At 33.4% G+C, this 27,965-nt stretch overlaps 1 protein-coding gene across 4 annotated transcripts in view; it reads left to right on the top strand.

Moving 5' to 3' along the window:
- The window catches only part of LOC123871938 (G protein-activated inward rectifier potassium channel 3), a 48,022-nt gene that overhangs the window by 5,671 nt on the left and 14,386 nt on the right, over positions 1–27,965 (top strand). For 2 of the 4 annotated variants that reach the window (XM_045915997.1, XM_045915996.1), the window contains exon 2: positions 13,337–13,873. In XM_045915997.1, the coding sequence (XP_045771953.1) occupies positions 13,500–13,873 (374 nt within the window). In that variant the 5' untranslated portion in view covers positions 13,337–13,499. Of the gene's footprint in view, positions 1–13,336; positions 13,874–26,485; positions 27,293–27,965 lie in introns of those variants that run through there. The other 2 variants (XM_045915999.1, XM_045915998.1) reach the window with 2 other exon arrangements.

Raw genomic sequence — 27,965 nt, 5'->3', positions numbered from 1 at the left:
CTTTCCGGAAAATTACTATTAGATAAATTTTATATAGATATATTATAAAGCACAATAATATACTGACTTAACAATAAACAAAGCAATATCTAAGCAGATAATGTTAAATAAATATCAATCAAAACAATATTTCTATTATTTTATATGTACCTATACCGAACAATCTTAAAGACAATGAACTTTTCAATCACTGTCTTGATAGTCTCAAAATATTTTTTCTAAAAATTTCTTTCTTGATATAATATCGTAAAATCAATCAATCATAGATTTTGTATGACTTTGTTTGTAAAAAAAAAAAATCATTATTTATTTATTTCTTATTGCTCTCTACTTGATTTTTATATTTCTCTTACTCTATTGAAAAACAATGGTAGATTTTACTTCACATTCACAACATCTCCAAGAAATTAAAATGTAATAGCTACTACAGGTACGACATTTCATCTGGGTCTCGCTTATAAAATAATGTAAAATAGAAAAAAGAATAATACTAAAGAAAATGTGTAAGGTATAATATTCGTAAATTGTAGGTCATAGTTCTTTTAACCTTCTCACTATTAATTTAATATCTACCTACTAAGTTGAAGCATTCAATGAAAACTTTGCAGTTAAAAATAAAGACATAGCTAGTCTATATTTTAACATCAACAAACACGTGCTAAGTTGCAATCGGCCGTCAAGACCACCGTAAAAGATTTTTTTAACACCTCATTAAATCCAAATACATAACTTAAATTAAATTGTAGCTAACAATCAAAAATGTATCTTAGAAACAATCAAACAAGATTGTCTTTTGTATATATCATAATAAGATTTTAACATAAAACGTGTGTGGTTTAAAAAGATAAGAATATAAAGTTTATGTAATTCGGTTTTTACATTATGATTAATTTACAAAAAGTGAATGACATTAATTAATGTGATAACTGATACTGCGTGTTCAATTGATTTCTGATAAGTTTGTTTTATCAAAAAGTGTTTAGCAATGCGTGACAGAATATCAATTTCGTAATTTTATAAATTGATCTGGTGAAAAAATTTATAGGAGGTAGGCACAATGGATATGTTGCAATAAAAGTTAGATATGCATCATTGGTACCTACAGATTGCTCGTAGCATCAATGGCCGACAAGTACACAAGGGTATAAAGTTTATCCCATAATGTATTCAGATTACAATGTACCATGCAGTAAATACGTCAACGAGTCAGACTATTGGCGGGAACAGTATTATTGATTATGCAAATATATACCTACCATTAAAGTCATCGTAGATCGTAGGGTAAGAATAATTAGCCACATTATAGTTTTCTTTGACTTAAAATTATATGATGCATCATTATAATGTATTAAATATCTTCATAAGTAGATATCTGGAAAACAATAATTGACTCGATCTATATGTCACTATGAGACAAATATAAAAATAAATAATTTTATCAGAATATTTTATTAAAAGCATTAAGTTCAGAAACGATCTAGAAGGGTCACAGACGTATTTTATTATTTATTTGAAGTCATTAAGCGATAATTTACAATTAATAGCATAAATACAGTTTTTATAATTATTTATTCGTGATAATGCAGTCTAGGTATTTTTCGTAGATAAACCAAGACTTAGAATACTCTAAGTCTTGGTTACTCCTCCAATTCTTACTACTTTTACGCAATAGAAATTCCACAAATAATATTTTATACAACGCGTTTCGCTTCCTCGTTTCTAATTACATAGTCTTTATAGCTTTCAAAGAAAAGGAGAATAAACATTGCAGCACATAACATCAACAGCAGATTGTAGTCAAGAAAGATCATCGTCCTAATAATATTTAATAGTCGACTCCTGCCTTGTGAATTGCGATTGATTAGGAAAACGGCAATACATTGAGTTGGTTCTAGAAAATGATTAATTGTTATTATTAACAAAATATAATAATGCGCAATGGAGCCAAGTTATCTCTAGCTCTCTGTCGCTCTAGAGGCTAGGGCGTTGGCTTTTGCTTTATGGAAAAGTAAGGCATTAATTGCATTTAGGAATATTGCACGTTTATCATCAACTTACTTTTGTTGAGCGTGTTGTTTAAAAAACTACGAGAAACGAGAGTTCTACCTAGGTTCAATTATTTCCGTGCCTAGTGTATGCCTATGTATTGAGACGATCTTGTTTAAACGTAAAACCGTTTAGAAATTGTATAAACAAGATAATATGCAAGCTCGGCAGCTTCTGCAAGTTATTACCAATTTTACTACCAATAATTTTAACCCCTGTTTGCCAACAATGTTTACATAACATGAATAGGATTTAAAGCTTTCTCCGAGCCTCGCAAATGTTCGAAAGCATGTCATACTTTTAAGCCTTGGCCAGATACTAACCGCGGCCGGTCTTCTAACTTCATAAAAGGATGTTATTTTAAGCGCGAAGGTTAGGTACGATCCAATTTTTCGTTGCGCGTTGTTCGTTTACCTATATTATATCCAAGCCTTTATAACATTATATAATCGAATGCAAATGGTAGGCCGCGAATTTCTGTTATTTTTTTGTTTACTTAGAAAGGATAGAGATTGGTTCAATTGCTCATGTATAAATAATATACTTACTGCTTCATAACATCGATGAAACATACGTTCATAGTTCATACATAATAAGGATCGATAAGAGAACCTCGTTATTTTATTAAAAACGACTAAAATGGGTCACACAAAACTCAGCATAATAGGTAAAGTAATATATTATACTTATACAGAAATCATGTAATCAGATCGCTGTTGCATTTAATTGCTTATTCAGCTGATCACTGGTTTTATTGCAATTCAAATGATTCATACCACTTTACCTAGTCATAGTAACAAACAAGACAATAATGCAAATTCAGCTATTCCAATCGATTTCTAAGGCATTGTTGGTTTTACCAGGAAAATAGCCTCGTGTAAAATAAAATAACTTGTAAGACAACGCCTCTTGTACTTTGACCCCTAGTAAAAGTTCACACAATTCGAAAAGTGATGTCTATGGCAATTACTTTTGTTAGGTCGAAATTTGAGTTAAATGGACCTTTTCATGATTTAAAGTTGTAGTTTCTGTACAGCACCTACCAATTTTTATTTAACAATATTTTAGCTAGAGTCCGGCGCTATAATATTAATTAAAATAATTCAGAGCGAAACGAGTAAATTTCATTCTCGAAAACCACGGGGGTAATCGAAAACTTACATTCACATCGAATATGATAATATTATGACGTCAGTATCTGAGATACGTTGCTAAATTGGGAATTTATTTACTTTCGTATTAACCAGATACGGAGAATATAAATATGGTTTTTTGTTTTTGTATGTGAGTCAATGTTGTTCCGTGGAAACCCAACCAGTTTTTATCAAATTCGACAGGCGATCACTTTATTAGCCTTTATGATCCACCCTGTAGCCTTCGCATTCCCCGATTTTTGACGTCATCTGGAGGGATTCTCTACGGTCTTGAATAATAATATAATGAATGAATGAATGAATGAATATACTTTTATTGTACACCACAAAACAAGTACAGAAAAAAACACAAAGTACGACAAAATATAGGCAGGTAAGTACAATTTGGCGGCCTTATCGCTACCTAGCGATCTCTTCCAGGCAACCAAAATGGTGCAAAGGACATAGCTATAGATATTAGAGGTAGGTGGTGCAAGTATAATGTGCGAGAACTAGTCACGAATACCCACTACAGTCACTTGGGTAAGGTCCAAAGGTCATAAAATGATGTCGGTGCAAAAACTGAGCGTGTGGAAAGATGTTAACAATTGTCATGTTAATTTTAAACGACGAGACATTTTCAAATGCACCGTGAAATTCATTGTTCGCGAACACTTCATGAATAAGCTCAAAACCTTTGTTAAATGTGAAATATAACTTTGGAAATTTCCCTCACAATATAAGTAGGCTACCATAAGAACTTAACTACGTCATCATCATCATCATTATCAACCGATAGACGTCCACAGGTCCACAGCTGGACATAGGTCTCTTGTAGGGACTTCCAGCGCCACGTCTTGCGCCGCCTGAATCCAGCGGCTCCCTGAGACTCGTTTGATGTTGTCTTAACTACATATACATACGAGTACATATTTAGTTCAATTTATTCGTCTGCCTTGTCTCCATAGTGACAAAAATAAATAATAAGTGACCTCAGGAAACATTATAGGTATCAACATTATGAATAATAATTTTATTTTCGTGACTACATATTATAATGCAAATAAATTCAAAAGCAGTCTCTTTAAACTGTTATTAGTTATTAAAACAAAGCGACAAATCAGTTTATTTAAAACAGGTCAGTATGAATATTTAGTTTTTTTTTCAATGTTAGAGACAAATATAGGTCTATGTTAGAGACGTTAAAAAGTAGAGTAATTTTTTAGGGTTCCGTACCCGAGTCTCAAAGAGTGACAACGCGGGTACTCTATTACTAAGCCTCTCCGCTGTCGTCCGTCTGTGTGTCTGTCTGTCAGTGGGATGTATTTATTTCATGAACCGTAATAGGTAGAGAGTTGAAATTTTCAGCGAATATGTAATTCTATTGCTGCTATAACAGCAAATAATAAAAATCTCAAAATGCAAGGAAAAAATAAGTTAAAAATATAAATTTAATCTTTTACAATGATACAGAACCCTTCGTGGCGAGTCCGATTCACACTTGACCGGGTTTTTTAAAGCGGCTCATCCTGTCAAATCTAATTTGTCCCCAAAAAGTGACCGGTTTGTTGAATGGACTGTTTTGTTATTATTAATCTGTTATTTGCGGTGAATGAACGGTGCCGGCGGGCCAACGTTCTGGTTCTCTTACTGCGAAATCATTCACGTGCACACGGAAATAATCCTCATTTAGGTTGACTATCATAATTGAATACACGTTATTAAAGCCGTTTCCTTGATTTCCCCTTTTTGTAAGGGGTCAGTGTGTTTGTGCTCATTTACCTATATTCGGGTCGCCTACAATTTTTCATTCACTGTTTTTGAGAATCTCAACCCAATACCTAATGACCTGTTTTTTCATTCAATCCTACTGTGCTATTAATATTTATCGATATGCAATATTCTATTACAACCGATCCCGGGCAACTTATTTTTTACTTCAACTTATCTATTACTTCCGGTAATGAAGAAGGTGCTCTGCATACTTCCGGGTTGTTAGAAAGTAGGTATAATTCAGTCGCACTTTCAGGTCGAAATTGCTAATTTTTTTTTAATTTCGTGACGTAGGTAACAAGGAGATATTAAAAAAAACGTAAATGTAGAGAATATAACAAATATTCAAGACGAATGGTATGATTTCAATAGACCAACTCACCTATTGTGTACGCATACGAATTTATTACTTTACAAATTATCTATATCACCGGATAAAGCATCGTTAGTTTAAAATAAATCTAGCAAGATTGTAAATGTCAAAGGAATGTCAACAGACCATAAAATCTACTTTATAATGGCTGTTATATAACTATTTGTCGGCACTTACGAGATAATCTTAAAATTAACTTGTAATAGAATTATTTGTTTGTCAAGGGAGGACCTAAAGGTGTCAAGTTTTTAAATTCGCTACGTCAGAAAACTCGCTCCATCGTCCCTTCATTCAGCTTTACCGGTTCGACCTTTTTCGGAATCACAACATAACTAACTAATCTGTGAAATGTAACGTTTTTTACACTTTAGCGAAAACGATTATTACGATATAGATATTGGTGGTATTAAATATTAATGGTGACTCAAGAAATTTACGGTATTAGAATTTTTATTATTTTAGCATTTTCAACTTGACTAATATAACATTTCCATTCCCCTCCATCCCACTGTTAGCGTTTTTGGCTACCTGAAGCCCTTTTGCCTTCAATTCGTCGTTTCAACGCTAATCTTCCGAACGAGAAATTAGGCTCCTCCTCCATAGGGCTCCTCTCTGTAAGTAAATGTCTGAAGAAAGCGAGCTTCCTCCGCATGATGGTGGACATGAATCCTCTCTCTTTGTGAATCAATTCCGGTGCCTTAGTGTTCGGTGTAAAGCTGTTCTAGATGGTTGATCTTGACCACTTGCACCTGCAAGTGTGTGGATCTACAGGAATCCACACACTTGCAGGTGGTTGATTGCTTCTTTTAACTAAATGACGCTCATGCTCAGAATTCGTTCAACAATAGGACGTAGAGTGGGGATTCAACTATCGGACGACCTTTCGGTTTTCAGTCTGCTCGACCGTTGAGATTTAATTCATATTTTTTTTCCTTTCATATTATAAAAATATTAGTTAGGTAATCATGGAAAACTATCACAATCACCAGCAGTTGTTGTCAAAGAAAAACTTACATTGGAACCAACATTCTTTTAGAATGAGTTTTTCTGGTGAACCACAAAACAAATAAGACTATGAAAACAATGGCGCATAGAAAATTGAAGGCCGTAAAATATGCTATGAAAAACGTTCACAAAATACCATAAAATATTGCGCGTTGTAAATGCACAAGTTACGTCATCATAATGCCTATCTTCATAACTTGCTTTTTCTTGCGGCTTCTCTTCTCTCCACTCTCTTCTGAATTTTACGGCTACCCAGAATCCATGATAGCATTAAATGATTTTTTACAAGATTAATTAATTTCCACTGTACAGCTGTTTGCCTTTCCTATCAGATATCTGTAAATGATTTATTATAATTAGAAAGTAACATTAAGTTTTACCCGTAACTTCACCCACGTTAATTTTTTTTCTTCCAGTATAATCTTTTGTTTTCCTGGGACAACAAGTTACCTATATCCATCTCCAGAGTCCAAGCTATTCAAACTACTCGTATCTCGGTGGCAAACGTCAAAACTGATTCAGCGGCTGAGTCGTGAAATTACCTATACAGACTGGTTATTAATTATTAATTAATATTATTAAGTATGGAAAATAATTCTAAGAAAAATATTATATTGTATGAATGGTAAAAAATAACCTTGTTTACTTGATTATTTGATTAAACAAACACGACTTTGCGCGCACGAGGCGCTATGCTTACGGTTATACCATGGTTCGATTGCTTGATATGTTAATTCTATAATAACATAATAATTATATCCTGTCTCACGGTTATTTGCTCGGTAAACAAAGGATCATAATAACCCTTTTGGAGGAGGGCTTGGTTATTAATCCATGTGATTTGAATGGCGTCACACGAACGGACATGACTGGTCCATTACTTGGATATTTCAAGCACCGATACGTACTTAATCATTTGAATATTTATTAATCTAGTAAATATTGTGGACCTGGATATCGCCACTAAGTTTCATAACTAAACCAGTAGCATCGTGGTGCCATTAAGAATTAAAAAGGATTCATAATGCGTGAGTATTTACGATCTCACTATTTTGGTTCTTACCGACTCACAAATTACATAAATTTTGATGCAAGGATCGGACGAAATGCCTTGTTTAAAAATACGGACCATACTTTTTTACTACTGTATATGACAATATATATTTATATAAAAAAGGTAGATATGTTACATAATACAATATGCATCTAAAGTGAAGACTTCTAAGGATACAATAATGTCCCAACTTGTAGTATTTTCGCCTTCAATGAAGGGAAGTATGACACGACTGATAGTTCCCCTTATTTATTTTTGGTTACATATTAATTATTTAGTAAAAATGTCGTCATATTCAGGAATATCTAAGAAGGGATTACGTAATGTGACACGTAAGTATTCTATGATTTAATTTAATTTCCAATTATATTCTGTGCTCTAAGTGACGGATTTCATACCTACGACAAATAAACGTTACAAAGTAATCAATCGAAGCGTAAAAAAGTCAATTAATTGTAATGGCTGTCACTTGTGAATTTGATAAGAGAAAGAGGACGGAGTCTTAAATAAATAAAAAAAATACTGCGTGGAAATATAAAAAAAAAATATTTATATGTTATTTCTCTACAATAAACCGTGATAAGTTAAGTATGTCAAATAATAATAAGCAACAAGAATAGTAACATAATCTAGGGTAACACTATGGTAGGTATATGTTAAGCATTTCGATGTGGTATGGAATAGAATGGCACTCCTATAAAATTTATTCAATCCAGTGAATTATTAGCTGTCATTTCAGATCCTAGTTAACCAGCTCAGTGGAATTTACCTGGAATTCAATGGTCGTGGTGTGTGTAGGTACCTGGTATCCACCAGTTAACCTCGACTTTTCAAGTTATTTATTGCAACGAAATGTTTACGAATGCTGCTTGATGTTAATAAATACCTAGGTGGCGCCAAACAGATAGGTACCTAAGTATCTATGTACTAACTAACAAGGAACCAAGTCGAGTTATTTTGAATAGGCATTTAAACTTAATAATATTATGGCGCCGAGTGTGTTATTATAAGTCTATAAACAATCAATTCCAAAGAATAATTATTGTCTATGTATTTTATCCTCGTTTATATAAGTTACCGTTCTGGAAAAAATAAGAAATACAAGAAACAAAATCAATGTGATGTAGTAAAATTAAGTTTTTCTTTCCTCTTTGAATTGATGCCATGGATATAGGTTTTTTAAAGATACCGCGGAAACTTTTTGATTTTCCGGGAAAGATAGGATCATATACATATTATATTTATTCCAAATTCAGCCCAATTGTTCAGTCATTGTGGCATAAACACGTAACAAACATCCAAGCTTCCAAACTTTCACATTTATAATACTTAGTATATTATTAGGATTTCAGTTTTAATGTTTCTGACTAGAGTTCACGACAGTTATAGGTACCAAAACATCGATGAGGTCGAGGCTCCTATGTCAGTAGCAGGCGTCAAATGTTCCGATATAGGTACATTTGACGCTAAGTAGCATATGAATAACCTATTTTTCTTTGATGCCTTTATTCGACATATCATCGAATCAGGATCGAACCGAGAGTCTCCTCACTCATGCCTCACTCTAGTTTACTATACTTTAGTTTAGTATACTTTGTCTGTGTAAAACCGCTGTTTCTGACAGTTTCCCAAAATACGCATCTATAGTAATTAGTACTCAACTCAAATTATTCTAGCCTACTCTTTCTACACTTAGATACGTTTTTAAATGTTCGTTGTCGAATTCATTTCTCTATCAAATATACAAAACAAAAATCTGCAGGTGTCTGCAGGCTGCAGGTCATCATCAATGATATTACAATAGATTGGTCATCATTCATCCAATGATACCAATAGATCAGTGCCCTCAGTATGAGATTTTATGTCTCACCAATTTTGATAGTATTCGAGAGTCGAAACAAAATAGCGTCAAAGTAAAATGGGCCTAAAAATTCTTGATTTAAAGTCAAAAATTAGGTAGGTACCATTGATTTTAATTTCGCAACGTTTCCACTTGGAGCGCTGGCTGTAAATATATGTACAAAAATGAGCATTAAAACAAGGCAGTTAAGGGCCATATTTAATCAATGTGTTTCGACTCTCGAATACTATCAACGTTGGTGAGAAGTAAAATCTTGTACTGAGAGTACTGTATTAATAAACCATAAACAAATAGGTCAATATATCATAATAAATTCTGAGTTATCCAAATATCATGACTGCTTTAAATCGATATCAAAGTTTACTGTACGGTTTTGGACTTCTGGAGCATTGACCCACATTCGCTGAACGGGACACTTGGCAGACGTGGGTGATATTTTAAATATAACACACTTTTAGAGATGGGCATTATTGCTACTTTAAATCATTTTCATTTGGTGAAATTATTATACACAGTGATTGCAAAGGTTATTTTAGATTTTTTTTTAAATTCATTATAGGTAGGTATACTCGTTTGAGCACAATCATGGAAAGTGATGATGTAGCCTAAGATGAAACGCGTTTACCTACAAGATAACCATTTTCATTTGTATAATCATTTTCTACATTAATTAAACTGGGAATTTTGACCAAGATCAACAGCACTGATATTTTACAGGCGGTTTCTTAAGGAATATAAATTTTCTTACGATTATTAGATATTATTGTTTGTAACATGTAGTGATGTGAGTGTTTTCACTTGCGCGCTCTTTAACTTCAGCTAGTGTCAATGACCGTGCGAATTCGAAATTTAAACAATAAAATATTGGACTATTAATGAGGGAAATCAATGAAAAAATGTAATAATATACAAGATTTTGCTTTGTTATTTTTCACAGGCTACTTTGGGTTAAATAGTAAGTGCTACATAATATGAAAAGGGTTTTCACGAAAATTCACATGCTACCTGTGAAATGATCATCTCTACTTCATATGCCTAAACGATTGTAGGCTATGGAATAACCAGCTTTATTGTAATAGCTAAAAGATCTACTAGGTTAGCATCAGATTAGAGGGTATGCCGCTATATTAGGTAGGTAGGTAACTTTATCAAGGGAATGTGGGTTCGTTTTTCTTTTCGAGGTCTCAATAGATTTTCTGTTCGATTCTAATATATTTTTTCCATTAATAACATTCTAACTTAACAAGGTTTGTTTTGAAGGTTAGAGCAATTTAAGGGAATGATATCTCCCATCGACCCAGATTTTATTGCCATTGAATATTAGCCTAACCTAGAATTAGTTTCGTATGAATATTTCAATACAACAAAAACTATAATATCAAAAGTTTTTTGTCATTTTATGAATTCCTGTATTGTACCTATTATATGATTGCAACTAAACTTTAAGTTACCTTACGTTTACCTTGTACCTAATATTGCATTACAATGAGCTAATATTTATTTGGATCTCGTAGCAACAATAAAACTAGGTGTCGCAACATTATCTGACTAGATTAAACAGCATAGCAACTAATTCTAATAATAAATGTGTGCAAATATGTATAAGACTAGAAATTATTTCAAGACTTTCTGTTCCAAAGTGATTTACCGTGCGCAGCATACCTACTAACCTATTTCTGTTACTCTTTATTTAACTTCGTCTGCATGTCTATTTATTGTCTCTATGCTAATTTTTGACGACAAAACTAACATACAGTTTTACTGGTCGTAGTATGAATTTTCATAGTTTTCAAAATGAAATTCTCAATCGAGTTTCTCCGAAAATCTGCGACCAGCGCCCCTAGCGAACACTATTTGAAATTATGAAATTGTGAACTCACTAGGGCAAAATGTTATCCGATACTCGAAAAATATAATGGATTTCAAAACTTGAGTTCATAATTTTATAAAATGAAAATGAATTCATACTAAAGGATCAAAATCAAAGAAAGATTATCAAAAAACCAAATTACTTACCTCTAAAAATAAAACTAGCTGCTTCATAAAGATAATATTTGATCATAACTTTAAGTAATAATAATAATAATAGACAGTTTTTCATCTATTACGGTATTGATAAATCATACAAAATTATTCTGCAATTGATTTAGAATGACGTATTTATACGTAACGGTATTTTATGAGAAATATAAAACTATGAGAGTATCTAATTAGCCATACCATTAGTGAGGTAACAATAACAATCAGTCATAGTGAATCACCAGATTACTCATCCGAAGTTATGAAAATATTACTTAATAGTTATATTGGCGCCTCGAAATCACTTCCTGAGAAATAATCTTGATAAGTGAATTCCGAGTTAAGAAAAATGGGGGTTTACTTTTTAGATATACGAGCAGGTACGTACATACTACCTACTTCATAGATTTCCTGGATGATTACATATCATAAATAGATGAAATATCAGTAATGTACCTACAGGGTGACGGGGGACTATTATCCTAATTTGGAATGGAGATAGATTATACACTGGATTATACATAGGCTACTTTTTATCCCGGAAAATCAAAGAGTTCCCGCGGGATTTTGAAAAATGTAAATGCACGCGAACGAAGTCGCGGGCATCAGCTACGAGTAGTTTACTATAGATCGGCAAATATTATAAAAGCTTAGTCTAGAAATTTATAAATTGATCCAATCCGAAATTAAAGTAGGAGTTGATTGATTGTAAAGCGAAAGGATTTAAAATTCTGACTTATTTTAAGAGGGCTCTCTCCGTCACTCGTTTCATACAATCGTAGTTCCAATTTCATTTGAATATTAAGCAACCAAAGTCCATGAAATTTTGCAGACATATTCTAGAAACTAATATCTATGTCTGTGGTTTTCCAGATTTCTGTTAAAATATTCGGTTTCAAAGTTACGCGGTCTTAAAAATTTTCATACAAATCTTTGAGCGCCTGTAATTTTAAAACTACATATTTTTAGAAAAATCTAAAACACCACAGACACAGATATTAGTATCTAGAATATGTCTGCATAATTTCATGGACTTTGGTTGCTTAATATTCAAATGAAATTGGAACTACGATTGTATGAAACGAGTGACGGAGAGAGCCCTGTTAATGATAAAATGTAGATAGAGCACTGTTAGCGTCAAAGTGGTTCCAGTTGATGAATTTGACCAAGTACAAGATGTTTAATAAAAAACTTTATCTCGTTGTTTTAAGATAAACAATGTATTCATGAATTAGGTACTTATGCTTAAACTGTTGCAACAAGTGCATATTTATTAGGTACTTATGGAAGTTATGACTTAAATACATTGTATTTATTTACTAGCTGGCTAGTAATAAAATAAAGTTATTATTTTTCTTAGATTCGATACATTTTCTACTGCTATTTCAATACCATAATTTTTAAGGTATTAAAAAAAAAATTAACGCTGCTTCGGATTTAAATACATCAGATAATAATATAATATATTACCTTATTTAATTTATTTGTTTGTATAAATGATATTTGTTACTATATCAAAAATGTTATAATATGATCAAATAAGGCCAATTGCGGTTCATGTGGAGAAAATGTTATAAGATCAATCGCAGAGGAGAAATGAGCATAATAATATAACCGCTGCCTTCCTTACATTAAATATATCTACTGTATCATTTTGGATCGTTAGCATGATACACTATCGAGTGACTACTTTTCATATTTCTAAACCTATTAAGGTAAATCTGAAGTAAAACCAATTTAGTTCTCATTTCTATCGTCTGATTTAGAAATACTTACTTACCTTTCTCTAAATCCGTTTAAGTATATGTAATTATTCTAAAAGAAAAATTTAGAAAGGCTTATTTTAGTAATTGGCTTGACTTTTACTTTCAAGTCTTCAACTTTCAGAAGCTAAACGTTAATTTACATTATACAAATTTAAACCATATTATTATATTCGTAAATGATACCTTTTTCTACAGATACTAGGAGTTCAACAGTTTATTAGTCAAGTACTGGGTTTTATTCGAAAATAAAATTATTGCGGTTTTCTCTTCACTGCGTTTGCTATAATGCTGTTTCCTTTGTTTCAGTGTCAACATTTCTACCCCAAACATTATGATTTACAAATGGATATTATGATAAGAGTGAAGTGTTGTCAAGAAACTAAAAATCCAAAGTGACGAAGTGGTGTGGTGTCTGTTCTGCTGCGTTCCGTTGCTCTCGTTCCTTAGCTGTATCTAACCTTACTCCAAGATGTCTGACAAGACGACATCGTCTGTTGGCCCTAGAAGCTTTGAAACCATCTCGGAAGAGGACGGCGAGTCGCCTTGGGAGAAACTCTTGGGAGATGTGAAATCTGCTGTTCCTACGATAACAAAAACAAACGCATCCAGTGGAACGATTTCGAGAAGTGGTGATGAGATTGCCCTTCCTGCGGGGATCGATTTAGAAGCTAACAAGTTAACGCGTTCAAAAAGTCTGAATCAACGAAGAAATAGCAGTGGTCTTCTTAGTACAATTCCTCGGCAGCTACGCCTGTCTCTCAGAGGTGTGCGGAGCGAGCCTTCCAGTGTCAAAGACGTTCCTACCCATACTAGAAACGATAGTGCCTTAAACCTTCTTCTTAGGTGAGTAGTGTTTATGTATTTTTCACTTTCATGTTTTTACTATCTGTAGTTAATTTTTTAGAGTCTACACACGAACACTTTTTATGATCAATTTACTATCTCCATGAAAAACAACTAAACTTCTCGGTGATACACCAGTAATACACTGATGGAAAATGAAATCTGAAATGAAATACATTGACGTGAAATTAGTAAATTACAGTTCAGGCCAGAAATAAAGCAATTACTGACCGAGTAATATTGGAAGGACGAGGCCCAGGACTTTCCAAATGGTTTGGAAACTAAACCAGGTCGTTAATCACTATTTCGGCCAAGACTCGTATAGTACTTTAAGCTAATTTTTAAACATTTATATATGCAATAATAAAATAAAAGGATACCCCTTCAGTGCAAAATGCAAATGTCATCTCCGTAATTAAGTATTCAATTTGAGAGGAGAATTCTCATTAAAAGACATGGAGGTCAAGACCGGTGGCGCCCACATGGCTTCGTTGTCGCCAGGGTTTATTGCGTCTTTATCGACCCCGACTTTTATAATTACCACTTTGATAGCCTACGAGTTTATTAAATTCCTGCAATTCCTCCGTAAAAGGCTTCATTACGATAAGATCGACTTGCTTGTTTATTCTAGTCAATAACTCAATAATATTATTATAAAAAGAGCCGCTTAATACAATATTAATCATACAATTCCCTCCCGATTTGTGGTTTATTTTTCCGCGACTTCATCGTTGGATTTAGGTTTTTAAAATCCCATGGGAATTCTTTGATTTTCCGGCATACAAATAGATAGTCTAGATGATACATCGATGCAAAAAAACACGGCAATCTTTCACTCCGTTGCGATGTAATTGAAAGATAAACTGACAAACAAACACACTCAACATGATTTAAAACGCCGCGCTGGAGCGCACTCCATACCTGCAAAAAGCAATGAAAATTTTAACAGACTGTATTAGAGTAGAATATTCGAGTAATTACCTGTCTATTGCGTATCCTAGTTGAATCTCTATGCACGCTAATGTTATGTAGCAAGGTAAGTGAAATACACTTACTGCGTAAATATCCTGAGCTCACGATAAAGCAGATATTCTAGAATTCATTTGCAGGAACGCATCTTCCGCTAGCAAATTACTTTGTGGAACTAAAAAAATGCCAGTTAAACATCTTGTAGTATGCAAAATTTGCGTAAAGGAAACGGATGTCCTTCTTTTAAGCGCGATCGGTACGGGGCCGCAGGAAACCTGACGCGACGGCGGACTCTACCAAAACAACGCTCCTTTGACAATGAATGTCTTGATGTATCCTTACGTTTCTATGATCGGTCATGGTTAAATTGCAATTTTACCCTATTGCAATACTGTGGTGCATATAAAAATGCGCATTCGTTGAAATCGTCGTTAGATCGTACGCGTACGATATGTATAAGTACAAATTAGGCGCTTTAAACTATGCAGTCTTCTACCATAGCGTCCGTGTCTAGCAAACAACTGCACTTGCTCTCTCTAGTCTCTATCAGCAACGTGAATAATACAATGTTTTTTAATTGCTGGGCTACAATAGTCACCAAGACACTTGGTCTTTGAACAGCCAGTTTACAAGTCACTGATCGAAAACTGTGTCATATTGGCAATAAAATAAACGTATATAATATTTTAATGGCGATTTTCCGGTAAAAATAGCGGTTAAATAAATAAAGGAAAATAGGTTAACGTAAGATTTCTAGCAGCCATAAAACACTACCTTATCAGCTGTAAAGGAACGTAGGTTACCTACTCGGTATATTTTACCAACCTACTTACATAGCTACTTGAAGGCGCAAATCTTAAAAGCTACTTATACATACGCGAATACATACTTTTTACATTCCTTTGAAGATGGCGATGAATAAGCTTTTATTCATCATCATCATCATGTTCAACCCCTCGCCGCCCCCACTACTGAGCATGGGTGTACTCTCAGAATGAGAAAGGCCATGGTTTGCCACGCCTGGCCCAGTGCTGATTGGCAGACTTCACACACTTTTTGAGAGCATTATGGAGAACTCTCAGGCATGCAGGTTTCCTCACGATGTTTTCTTTCCTTACCATTCGCCAAAACAACCTACAATAAGGTATTCACGACCCGTACTCCCACTAGTAAACATGCTGTAGCTGGAAAAGCAAGCAATACTCACCGCCACTAAACAATACCACATAAATCTTCTAAAACACACGCTCGTTTCTCTTCGACACTGAAGTATCCTGAGGAGATAAAGACTCCACAGTGCCCAACTACAAAACTATTGAATAAACTTGGACTTGTGCAAAGTAACTCCTGCTTCTGTCCAACATTTAATAGATAAGCTTTGACTTACTTGACTATACTCATCTATAATACATAGATGAAAATTAGAAGTGCTGTCCATCGACAAATATAAAACACTAGCTGACGCCCGCGACTTCGTGGGAACTCTTTGGTTTTCCGGGATAAAAAGTACCTAGCCTATGTGCTAATCCAGGATATTATCTATTTCCATTCCGAATTTCAGCCAAATCCGTCCAGTAGTTTTTGCGTGAAGGAGTAACAAACATACACACACACACACACACACACACACACACACACACACACACACACACACACACACACACACACACACACACACACACACACACACACACACACACAGACACAGACACAGTGTGTCCGTGTCTGTGTCACGCACACACACACACACACACACACACATACAAACTTTCGCCTTTATAATATTAGTGTGATTGTTACATGTTATAAGACAGAAACCTATATCCTATTTTTTATTCGGTTTTCCAAAGTCGTCACGTCGGAAGTCCCGGCAACTTCCAAATGTTAAAGTTCCTAGTAATAAATTATTATTGAAGAATTTATTTATATACGTTGTGCGAATTCTGGGCACGACTATACCAAGAACGTCGCGAGGCCGTTCACTTCCTTTGAACTTAAAACTTGAGCATCACACTTAGGACTTTTTGTCTCAAACTTTTTGTCTTGTCGTTGATGCCAAGACTGGTTTCCAAGCTTATTAAATAGATTAAATATTATACTAGCCTCAAGGAGACGATATGATAGTGATATCAAAAAACGGTCAAGTGCGAGTCGGACTCGTACACGAAGGGTTCCGTACTTCCGTATCATCGTACAAGAAAACACTTTTGAAATTTTAATTATTCATTGTTATAGTGGTAATAGAAATATATATTATTCTGTAAAAATTTCAACTCTGTGCCCATTACGGTTCACGAGATACAGTCCGCTGACTGACAGACGGATGGACAGCGGAGGCTTAGTAATAGGGTCCAGTTCGCAACCTTCGGGTAAAAAACCCTAAAAATTGATAGACTGAGGATGGTATAAGTGAAGAGGATAGGTGACAATATTTGCCTTATTCACAGAAAACTGAATAATTTCGTTATGCAAAATATCTCTGGTCATTTACGGTGCCATAATGCGGCTATTAACAATTCGTGGCCATAAAATTTTATTATCTATTGCTAACAGTCCTTAACGTGTTACACATAAAATTTAAAATTCACTACCACGTGCCTTCATCGGTGGCGGGCGCCAACTATATAATATTATTTTGCAATAGAATAAGTAGCTCCCTTATTTCCTGCCTTATCACTGTTTAGAGCGTTCGCGCTAGATTTAAATTTCTAGACACGTTTACAATTTCCTTCCAAATTAACACGTCGAAAAGTATTGCTATCTTTTACCGCAGGAAACTAAGAAAAAGATAGCACTACTTTTAGACCATCAGTTTAAAGATTTTTCTTCCGTTTCAAACTAAAGTGCATGCTAGCTCGCACTACATTCCCAATTCCCATAATTTAATCATTTGTTAACTTTATTATACCCATTACAAAGTTCGAGGACAATTTTTACTGTTCAAATAAAAGTACATAATATCTATTCTACTTCTGATGTTTGCATAATATTCTTGACAGTATAAAGACATTAAACGCTTTTAATGTCTTTATACTGTCAAGTAAAATTTTGATTTGGAATATGCCCTCATATATTATTATAATTTACGGTTGATTTGTTCTAATAACCTCTAAGTTACCTACTATAGGAAACTACGCCATTTTAGCTTATCGTTATCACGTGTTACTCTGTTGGTTGGTAGCCTGGTACTGTACCTACCTACTGTTGGTGGGTAGGTATATTATGCATTTCGATACGCGAGTTTTGTGAATTTTATGCATGTATTTCCTACTTCAGGTGCTTATAATTCAATTAGGTTTTTTTCCGTCTCATTTTGTCCTTTATTTATTTTTTCATAGAAACTCATGCTTTTCAATAGAAATTGTAGACGTACGAGTATATTTACATACTTTGTAACTACGCTGTTCCAAGACGTTTGTTTGTCTGTCACCTGAGTAAACATCATTATTTGGATACACATTAACTATGAAACTTATATACATAAAAAAATGTACTTTTCTTACTTATTTGCAATTATGTTACGTAAGTAGGTAAGTAATACCACTTCATTCAGAAACTGTTTACTTTATTTATTCTTAAATATTCATTGATAGCAAAAAATATCTTATATCTATTTCATTATATTTAAAATACTCCGCTGTTTCGACGTAATATGTAGTAGGTATTATATGTTTAACTAAGTACATCAAATTAGGTAGGTAAGAGAAAAAGTCTGCCCCTTCTGTCTATCTGTGCGTTTGCTGTATAAACACCTCGCAAAATTCAATAGGTAAATTAACTTCATCGTAAATATTACGTTTTCAGGAAAACTTATTATAAAATGAAGTTGAATTCCGTAATAATAAGTTTTAATTTAGAACTCAGTAATTTGAAGTAATAAACCAATTTGCTGGCAATTATAATAAATTAACAAGATAGGTACCTACCATCTACCATTTTAGTAAAATCTTCCACACAAATCAAATTAAGTAGGTTTTTAATTTGATTTTTATGATTTTTACAATTGTTACTAAAGGACCATAAAAAATTAGATCAAAAATTGAAGGTTGTATCAACTCTCAATATGTGGCACCTTATAGCACATCTTTAAAATATCTTCCTTGGACCTTAAATCTAAAAGTACAGATAAGACTTTGTTTTATTGTCGTTATAAAATATTTCTTTAATCTAAGTAAAATATCTCAGATTAAGATATTCATTAATCTAAGTAATCCACTTAGATACAGGCAACGTCACAATGTTAGAGATACACATAACGTCATTTCGTGAATGAATCATTGTGCCAGATACCATATTTCCTAACATAAAAATTGCTAGAGGCCATGTGCGTGACTATCCATAAATTAAAGCAAAAAAAAACATGAATGAATAACTTCCTTATCATACAGCTACTATGTAATTTTATTATCTACTAATGAAGCGACTCATAATTTATTAATGATCGACCTTCACTTGAAGTTTGACAATAAATAAATTACAACATCACAAATTCAAGCTAAAACTTCAAAGAAGCACTCGATTAGTACCAAAGAAAATAACGTGAAAACTTTAATACAAAGCAAATAGAAAATACCGTACGTTTTGTAAAATAACTTATTAAGTTAAATACTTTGAAGTGGTTGTGAAAATAAAATATTATAAACAATTAAGAATACGCAAATCTTAAATTCAACATGAATAATTCAATAGGTAGGTACCTAAGTGTAAGGTAACCTATGTTTCAAGTAAAACCTTTAAGTAGGTGTAGGTACTTTATAACCACACCATCAGAAAGACGAATCCGTAGAAGTTCTGCAAGTATATAGTTACTTACGTAATAAACCGGTTGATAATAATAATCATTATACAATAACTGATTCACGGTCACAAGCCCTTAATAGAATCGTTCAATATTAACAATGTATTACTAGTTTTATACGTAACCATCAAAATTGAGGACAACAATATACTGTAGAAGTTATTTTGGTCCTAAATTCTACTCCACTTTTTTTACAAAAATAAAGAATCCAAACCCAAGGTCGCCAATAATTTCAAAAACTGGATGCATGTTCCATAATTTTAACTTATTGATTATATTAATTTTACATTAATAATGACTCTAACAAAAACGAGCCAACTTAGTAACACCGACTGTTTTTCCTCTTATTTTTTGTCTGTTTCGATCACTTATGAAACTACGGGGACTGTCTGTCTTTTCAATATCTCTGATTCATCTGAACCAGTTCAAAGAACCGTTGACGTATTCGATACAAAGGCAAAAAGTTTTAGGTAACCAGTGTCGCGACTATTCGTGGTTAATACCATTATAGCTAGTTTCGAAGAAGCCTTGACGCATCTTGAAGTTCACATGGCAACAGTGAAGTAACAAGAGCGAAATTCAAAGAGTGAATTATAATCAAACACGTTTTGTATAACGTTTCATATGTTCCATACATTACCTGTCACGTGGAATGATTATAATGATTATTATAATCACGATAAGCAAAGCAATATTAAGGGAATCTTGATACTTGACATGAATTAAATAATAGGTACCTACGACTATCGTCTGTCGATTAAGTAATAGTATTTGAATGAAAATATTATTAAATTACTATATTGTTTGTCTAAATTATCTTAACACACTTTGGATTAAAGCCAAGTTTTCAAAATTATAGCATCATCCTATCTAAAATCTAGAAAACAATTATAATAGATCATTCCGTCGATTAATGCTAGATTTAGAAGCATCTTCATGTATTTCATGACTTTTGAATTATTAGTAACGCCATCTGTTAGAGGATGGCAAACCCGAAGTTTTCCCACAAAGAAAACCGTGTGACTGAAATAGGATAGTAGCTATAATACGAGTAACTATTTCAGACTCTGGTGTCACCAAATTGAAGCGAGTTGGCAACAGCATTAAAAGCGTTGTCGAGGACAAAGTTCATCCTGAACCATTTTGTAGGTATTTATATAAAACTGTATAGAAAAGAATGCCCCTAGTCTAAGCTTCAATTGAGTTTTTCCGCCCATCTTTACACGGAATTTCTGAATGAGAGTCTACGCTACAAAGATAACCTACATGCAAAATCTCAAGTACTAGACCTAGTTTGAGGTGTAGGTTGATATGTTATAGTCAGTTTTCCTTTTTAACCCCCGACTCAAAAAGAGGGGTGTTATAAGTTTGACGTGTGTATCGGTGTATCTGTCTGTGGCATCGCTGCTACTAATCTAATGAACCGATATTAATTTAGTTTTTTTTTGTTTGAAAGGTGGCTTGATCGAGAGTGTTCTTAGCAATAATCGAAGAAAATCAGTTCAGCCGTTTGAAAGTTATCAGCTCTTTTCTAGTTTTCTTATAGAGGTTTTTGTGTCGGGGGTTTTTTAAATTTTGAGTTATAATGAGTATAGATTTGACGATGAACGAAAGTAAAATAACGTTTTAATAGAAAGCACGTTAAACGGAAAATCTAGTTCAAATATAGCATGCCATCCTTTAGCTAATGATGAGTTGCATAAAAACCAGACAGCCATGGCTGCAACATCAGGTCACGGCCAAAGAATAAATTAATTGTTACCAGTAAGTACCTATCTACTGAACGACTATAAAAATTACAAGGTATTTTAACATTAGTTTGTATTCTTATTTTTCCCTGCCTGCGAAGGATTTCTTATCTAAATTGATTGTAATATATTATTTTCCAAAATAGACAAAAATAATTAAATATATTTTTAATATAACCGATTATTAATAATAACTGGTTGTTTCCCGTAATGTTTATAATATGGTTGTTACAGACAACATGCACGTAAAAGACAATTGGACTTTAGAAAATTATCTATCGTAATTAACATTGGGTATAGTGAAAAACAAGTATGTAGATTAAAGCCAAGTAAAGAGAACGGAACCCTAAAAATGATACTTTTACCTGTAACTGTGTCATTGAAGTATCGAGTTTGCTCACCCATTCAGAGTGAATGATCCCCATTGACGTTCAATTAACATGTACCTTACAAATGAAATTGAATTATGTGGCGCCGAAGTTAACTGTATGTAAACAATCCGTTTGAAGCTCCCACCGAATAATTTACTACTGAAAACAATCGAATTGATTAGTAAACATGGTTTCTGGCGTATGGTACCTAATCGGATTCTAAATAAAGTGTACTTTGACTTACTTAATGTAAGCAAAGCCAGATAAGTATTCACTATGGATCTCAATCTTTATGAGACCTTGCAAAAGGTGCAAGAGCCATAACTGCAAGACGCGTACCTGCGTGACACATCTTTTAATACTGAAAATGAGTACCTACCTAAGTCATTTCCAAGACAGACAGACAGCAGTAAGACTCAGTCGAATCGGACGCATCGAAGATGCTAATAATTATTTTTTCGAAAAAATTCAAAAGTTGACACTGACGTGACCTCTACTTACACATTTTCACTGTAACCTTGATGCTGCTGACGTCATTACAAATTTTCAGTACTAAAAATGCGATTTGTGTGCCTCATGCTCTTACAGAATGATTTATTGTTGGGAAACAATCGAATTGGATAATAAACATTGTTCTTCTCGTTTATGAGTTATGAGTTATGACGCATGATCGAAATCAAATAACCAACCGTCTAATGTTTCCCACACGTGATCTACGTGACATATTAATTTTTAAAACACCTGATACGGAAAATTACTTAATTTTTAACAATACTTCGTATAAGTGATAACTACCTGTATTTCATATTATATATTTCAATTTTATAGTCTGTATTAGATTTCAAAGTACATGAAATAATGTGGTTAAGTATCATATTTATTAACGTTAGTTTTTTGTTATGCGAAGTAATCACCAGGGTTTGGTTCTAAAAATTTGTTTCACAGTTGCAACTACCATACCCGGTCACTTTACAGTGTAGCGCACAGTGTTGGGCATAATTTGATGTATAATTCAGATACCACAAGCTATAGAAATATACCTATACATCAAGCAATCAAAAGTTACAACTTAGGTACAACCACTTGAAAGATGAGGCAACTAATTTTTTATGTTCTTTACGATGATAGTCTTCAACAATCTTTATCATATCTATAGCTTATAATAATGGCTCAAAAATCCACTTAATAGATAAGCGTACAAATATCAACAGAAAACTTTGTTAAATCAAAAACTCTTGCCACCAAATTATATTATATCTAATAACCAACAAACTAGGCAGATCTTCTTCTTCTTCTTCTTCTCTCTGGGCTGGTTTCCGCACTTAAACGTTTCCGAAACTAGGCAGATTTAAAAAAAAAAAAAAAAAAAAAGACTATCGCAATTCAATTGAATGATAGAACTGAATTTCAATTGAATAGATCATGCAGTGAGACTCTTCTAAACTATTTTTTTTATTCCAAAAATGGTCTAAAATAGCAATGAACTTTACTTTTTGTGATCACTTTACAATCATAGCGCACATTATTGTGCATAATTTGATGTATAATTAAGATACCACAAGCTATAGAAATATATCTATTTTACATATAGCAACCAAAAGTTACAACTTATGTACAATCACTTGAAATATGAGGAGCAACTATTTTTTAATGTTTTTTACGATGCTATTCTTCAACAATCTTTATCATATCTACAACTTATAATAATGGCTCAAAATTTATCCATTTAAGAGATAAGTACGTACAAATATCAACAGAAAACTTTGTTAAATCAAAACCTCTTGCCACCAAATTATAATATAATAACCAACAAACTAGGCAGATTAAAAAAAAAGACTATCGCAATTCAATTGAATGATAGAACTGAATTTCAATTGAATAGATCATGCAGTGGGACTCTTCTAAACTATTTTGTTTATTCCAAAAATGGTCTAAAATAGCAATGAACTGTATTTAAATGAACTCTTATATAAATGTTTGTAAATATATGGTAATTGGCAATACCGCAAGCTTTCGGACATTTTCCTTTTGCTCTTGGCAAACGCTGAAAAATGTTTATATCTTGATGGGCGTGAGGTAGAAATCCCCACCTGCTTAGTTTCAATCCATATTAATGCGCCATCTCTGACGAACTCACTGCTCTTATTTGAAGACCAAGTTTATGAGCTTAGAGGAAATATTTCCTAAATTTTTTGGCTTACAAAAATAAACTGACAAATATATACTTACTTTGAATTCAATCCCTGAAATATAAGTTTCAGGGGAAGAAAAAAAAGATACCTACTTTAAAACTAGTTATTAGACAGACTTAAATAAAGAAAGAGTTAAACTGACTAATAGTGTAGAGATGGACATTGATCTAAACGTCTATTTGTTTATACCTACGTGGTCTTGATGAAAAGCTGTGTAATGTGTTGCTCCTCAAATCAGATTAAATAAACAGAAATGCGTAATGTTACAACTTGGTTAAAACAATAGCTCTACTACTGCCACTCATTCGTTTGGAGGTGGACTAAATTCAGTTACAAATACACTAATGGAACCCTCATTTCTCATGCCGACTGACCTAAAATTGCAGCTTTTGATAATAATTGAACAGCCTGGTTCTCCTCCTCCTAAATATTTACGGACATGATCCAACTGGATTAAGATAATATCATATCTAATCATTGTTGCGATTGTGTTCATTTTTGTGTTTCTTGCTTTTATTGATGTTCTACTTTTTTTAAACGCCCTGATTTAGCCCGGAATGAACCACATAATATATCTATAGTTTATGTCCATCTGAAATATCTAAAATATCTCCCTTCTCCTTGCTGTATTGCCTTCTAATGATGGTAAGGGATTAAGGGTGTTGGCAAATAATGCGGTGAAGTTCGATTCTTCTGCACACGACTCGAATAAGGTCGTAAATTGATGATAACATGTACCTACTTATTTAGGTTAGATCATTGCCCCTATCTATTAAAAGTACCTACTTTAAGCAAGGTCTATTCCCGTCTGCAGAATAGAGGTCAAGTTAATACTTTGCATGCAAATGAATGGCATTCATCTTTCCGGAAAAATCGCTAAGAACACCCATCTCGCATATTTATGTCTGTTATAAAGATCGGAGTGAGTGAGTCTAGTTTTGGGTAATTATCGTATTTATTAAGGATATCGCAAATAACTATAAAACCTGCTAGAGCCGCAAGTGTGAACATCAAGAGCACCGGAAAAATGCGTTAGCCGATGGCACCTTGCTAATCTCTGCTAAAACATCTTTGAAAATATTTCGCGTAAAATTTAGGTTTAAATACAGAATAATATTGGGCGATCTTAAGCAAAATTATTTCAAACAACCGCAAAACCTGCTAGAACCGCAAGAGCAGTATGAGAGGCATCTTTCAGCTGACAGTGCAAGTTATATGAGCATTGAGCGCGCTGTAAAAATGTGTGAGCAGAAACCATGTCACTAATTTCTGCTAACACCATCAGCATATCTGCGATGCGACCGATGCGGCTTAATCAGCTTATGTCAGCAGCTATGTCCTTATTGATGAAAAACGAATTGAGTGCGCCTCTTTCGGGTCTAGTGACTCTAGCTATATTATAGTATACGTATTAATTCATGGTGTACGAACAGCTTTACCTACTTTTTTTATGTACCTATGTGTACTTTAAAAATAATTATAATTTGCGATTGGTTTCCCTAACCTTTACCTGCAAGTTGCAACGGTATCACAAAATAAGAACGGTAACGGTATTGCATGATACTTAGAATCTAGTTCAAAAATTATTAGTGAACGTCTGCCTTGCTCTATTTACTTACATAATATTTTGCTGCAATGCATAGGTAAAATATATAAGAAAATAAGTAACAAAACAAAATGCACTACAATTAACTCAATCTAAATTACCTAGTACACAATTAAATCGTGTATTGTCTCTTAGAACAAAGATAATTCTAGTTTGGTCACGCTTATTATTCACCCGTTTATAAGCTAATTTTATTTCCTAGTATGTACTCATTTGATGCCGTGGCGGTATCATGCATGCAGGTTATACCGAAAGGAAGGTAAGTATAAAAAGACACCCTTTTTGATGTACCTAAGTTTCTTTATTCTAATACAGATCTTGTTTCATTAAGAAAGTAATTGAGAAATAGAAGCTTAAATTCATTCTAGTTTTAGTTTCAGTCTCGTTTTGAAAGGAAATAGACATGTTGGTTTCCAATTGGAAGATATGTTTTTTTCTATAATATTTTATTTTTATTTATATAATCGAACTTATAGGTTTCCATTTACCTGACATTGGCTAATCTGTGTAAAGCTAGAAGAAGAGAAAAAAAGTTTCCATTTTGCTCTTTGTAAAACAATTCCTAATGTCGTTTTCATGATCATATTTTGTGGGAAAATAACATAATATCCATAGGTTCCTTTTAATATCGTCAACTTAATAAGTCATAGTTGTGGAGTTGTAATCAATTTTCATAAATGTTTCCCACGAGATGCGTGTTAGATTCTGAAGAAATTTTCGAATAAGGTGGTTTGGAGTGTAGAGTCGTTAGTAATTTTAGAATAATTGGCCAAAACGCAACACGATTATAGCTTTATTAGACGTAAGATAGCGATAGTATCTGCGTCACATGGGTTAATGCGTCACCATCGTATATTGGAATCGTAAAATCTCTGGAGCTATAAAATTCATCCAGACATTTTTACGCAATCAAGGTGTGAGTACGTCTAGCTAAAAGTCAAGTGCCTCTACACTAGTAATTGAATTACAAAATATTTTTGAATTTGGAAATATTTGAAATGTTTTGTATGGGTGTTTAATATAGCTACCTATACTACTTGGTTTGTGGAATATTTTTCGTAAAAAATATAGGCGACGTGACGACGCGTCGCGGCGCCACTGGCAGCGTTGGCACAGGAAGCCCGCACCCGTGTAGTGTTTGTTTGTATTCGTCTTTGCATCTGTTTCATTAAACATCCGCCTGTCTCAGTATTCGACTAATTCTCCCCACATTCAGAGCTAGTGGGAAAAACTGTTTTCGATACACTGCGACGCCATATTATCAACGCAAACTTTGGATACGTTCTTCAAAATGATTTTTGTGAACAATATGGAAAAGTGTGTGGTACTTTTGTTCGATATAAAGGAAGTGTTCAGTGAATCTCTTATTAACGTGCTGCTGAAAGATAGAGCGGAGGCCCTCCTGTGAATCAGAGTCATTCCTGCTAAAGACACATTCGAAAAAAGACTAGTTCGTTAGAGGAGGAGAATCAAAGCGCTGGTTACGCTTCTTATAAACTGTAATATACTCCTTACAAACCAATAAAAGTTTTGTAAAAGACAAATCAACCCTACTTGGCTGCTTAGTAGTGAAACTCGTAATTTTTACGAGAGTATTTCAATAAAGAAAGGCGAAGTTCCTGTTTATGTTCAGAAGAATGTCTGGGTTGAAAAGATGCATAAGTCAAGTTTCAATGTTTATGACTGGCAAACCTATCAACTCCTCAGAGTCGGCTTGGAGAGAAGAGTTACAGAAGTAAGTCCTTTATACAATGGTGCCCATTCATTGAGTACAATTTGTTGCAAATGCCAACGACGCAGCCACAGATTGTTTAGTAGATGTTTTCCACGAATACACTATAATATTATTACGTTTATTGTCGTTTGCAATAGTCTAAGTCTAATTTAACTGTCACAAAGAGTTATATTTAAATCTGTACCGTTCGAAAGTTTTATACTGAACGGGTATCTGAGGCCCCCGATTTCTCTGCGTCTAATTTAGGTTTCTAAAAATCTCATGAGAACTCTGATTTCCCAAGGTAAAAAGCAGCCTTTGTTACTCTCCAGGTTTTTAAATATATCCATGCAAAAAATCACGTCAATCCGTTCGTGATTGAAGGACAAATAAACAAATCAACAAACCAATAAACAAACAAACACAATTTCGCGTAAATAATAATATTTCTAAGTGGTGTAAAGAAAAGCTGATAACTGGTGGTAGAATAGAATAGAATAAATATTTATTGATCGTAAAAAATATAGCATACAATAAGCACAAGAAAATATAATTAACAGGTAATTGTAATAACGTATTAACAAATAAATATCTATAAGTTTACATGAAAAAAAATTATAACAGAGAATTGTTTTGTGAAATCTTAGTGGATGGATAAAAATAACTATAAATGTCGCTGTTTAAACATGTACTT

The sequence above is a fragment of the Maniola jurtina genome, chromosome 14 (assembly GCF_905333055.1).
Source record: "Maniola jurtina chromosome 14, ilManJurt1.1, whole genome shotgun sequence".
Taxonomy (NCBI): domain Eukaryota; kingdom Metazoa; phylum Arthropoda; class Insecta; order Lepidoptera; family Nymphalidae; genus Maniola; species Maniola jurtina.
The sequence above is the reverse complement of the archived record's forward strand: the minus strand, read 5'-3'. Positions and strand labels throughout refer to the sequence as shown.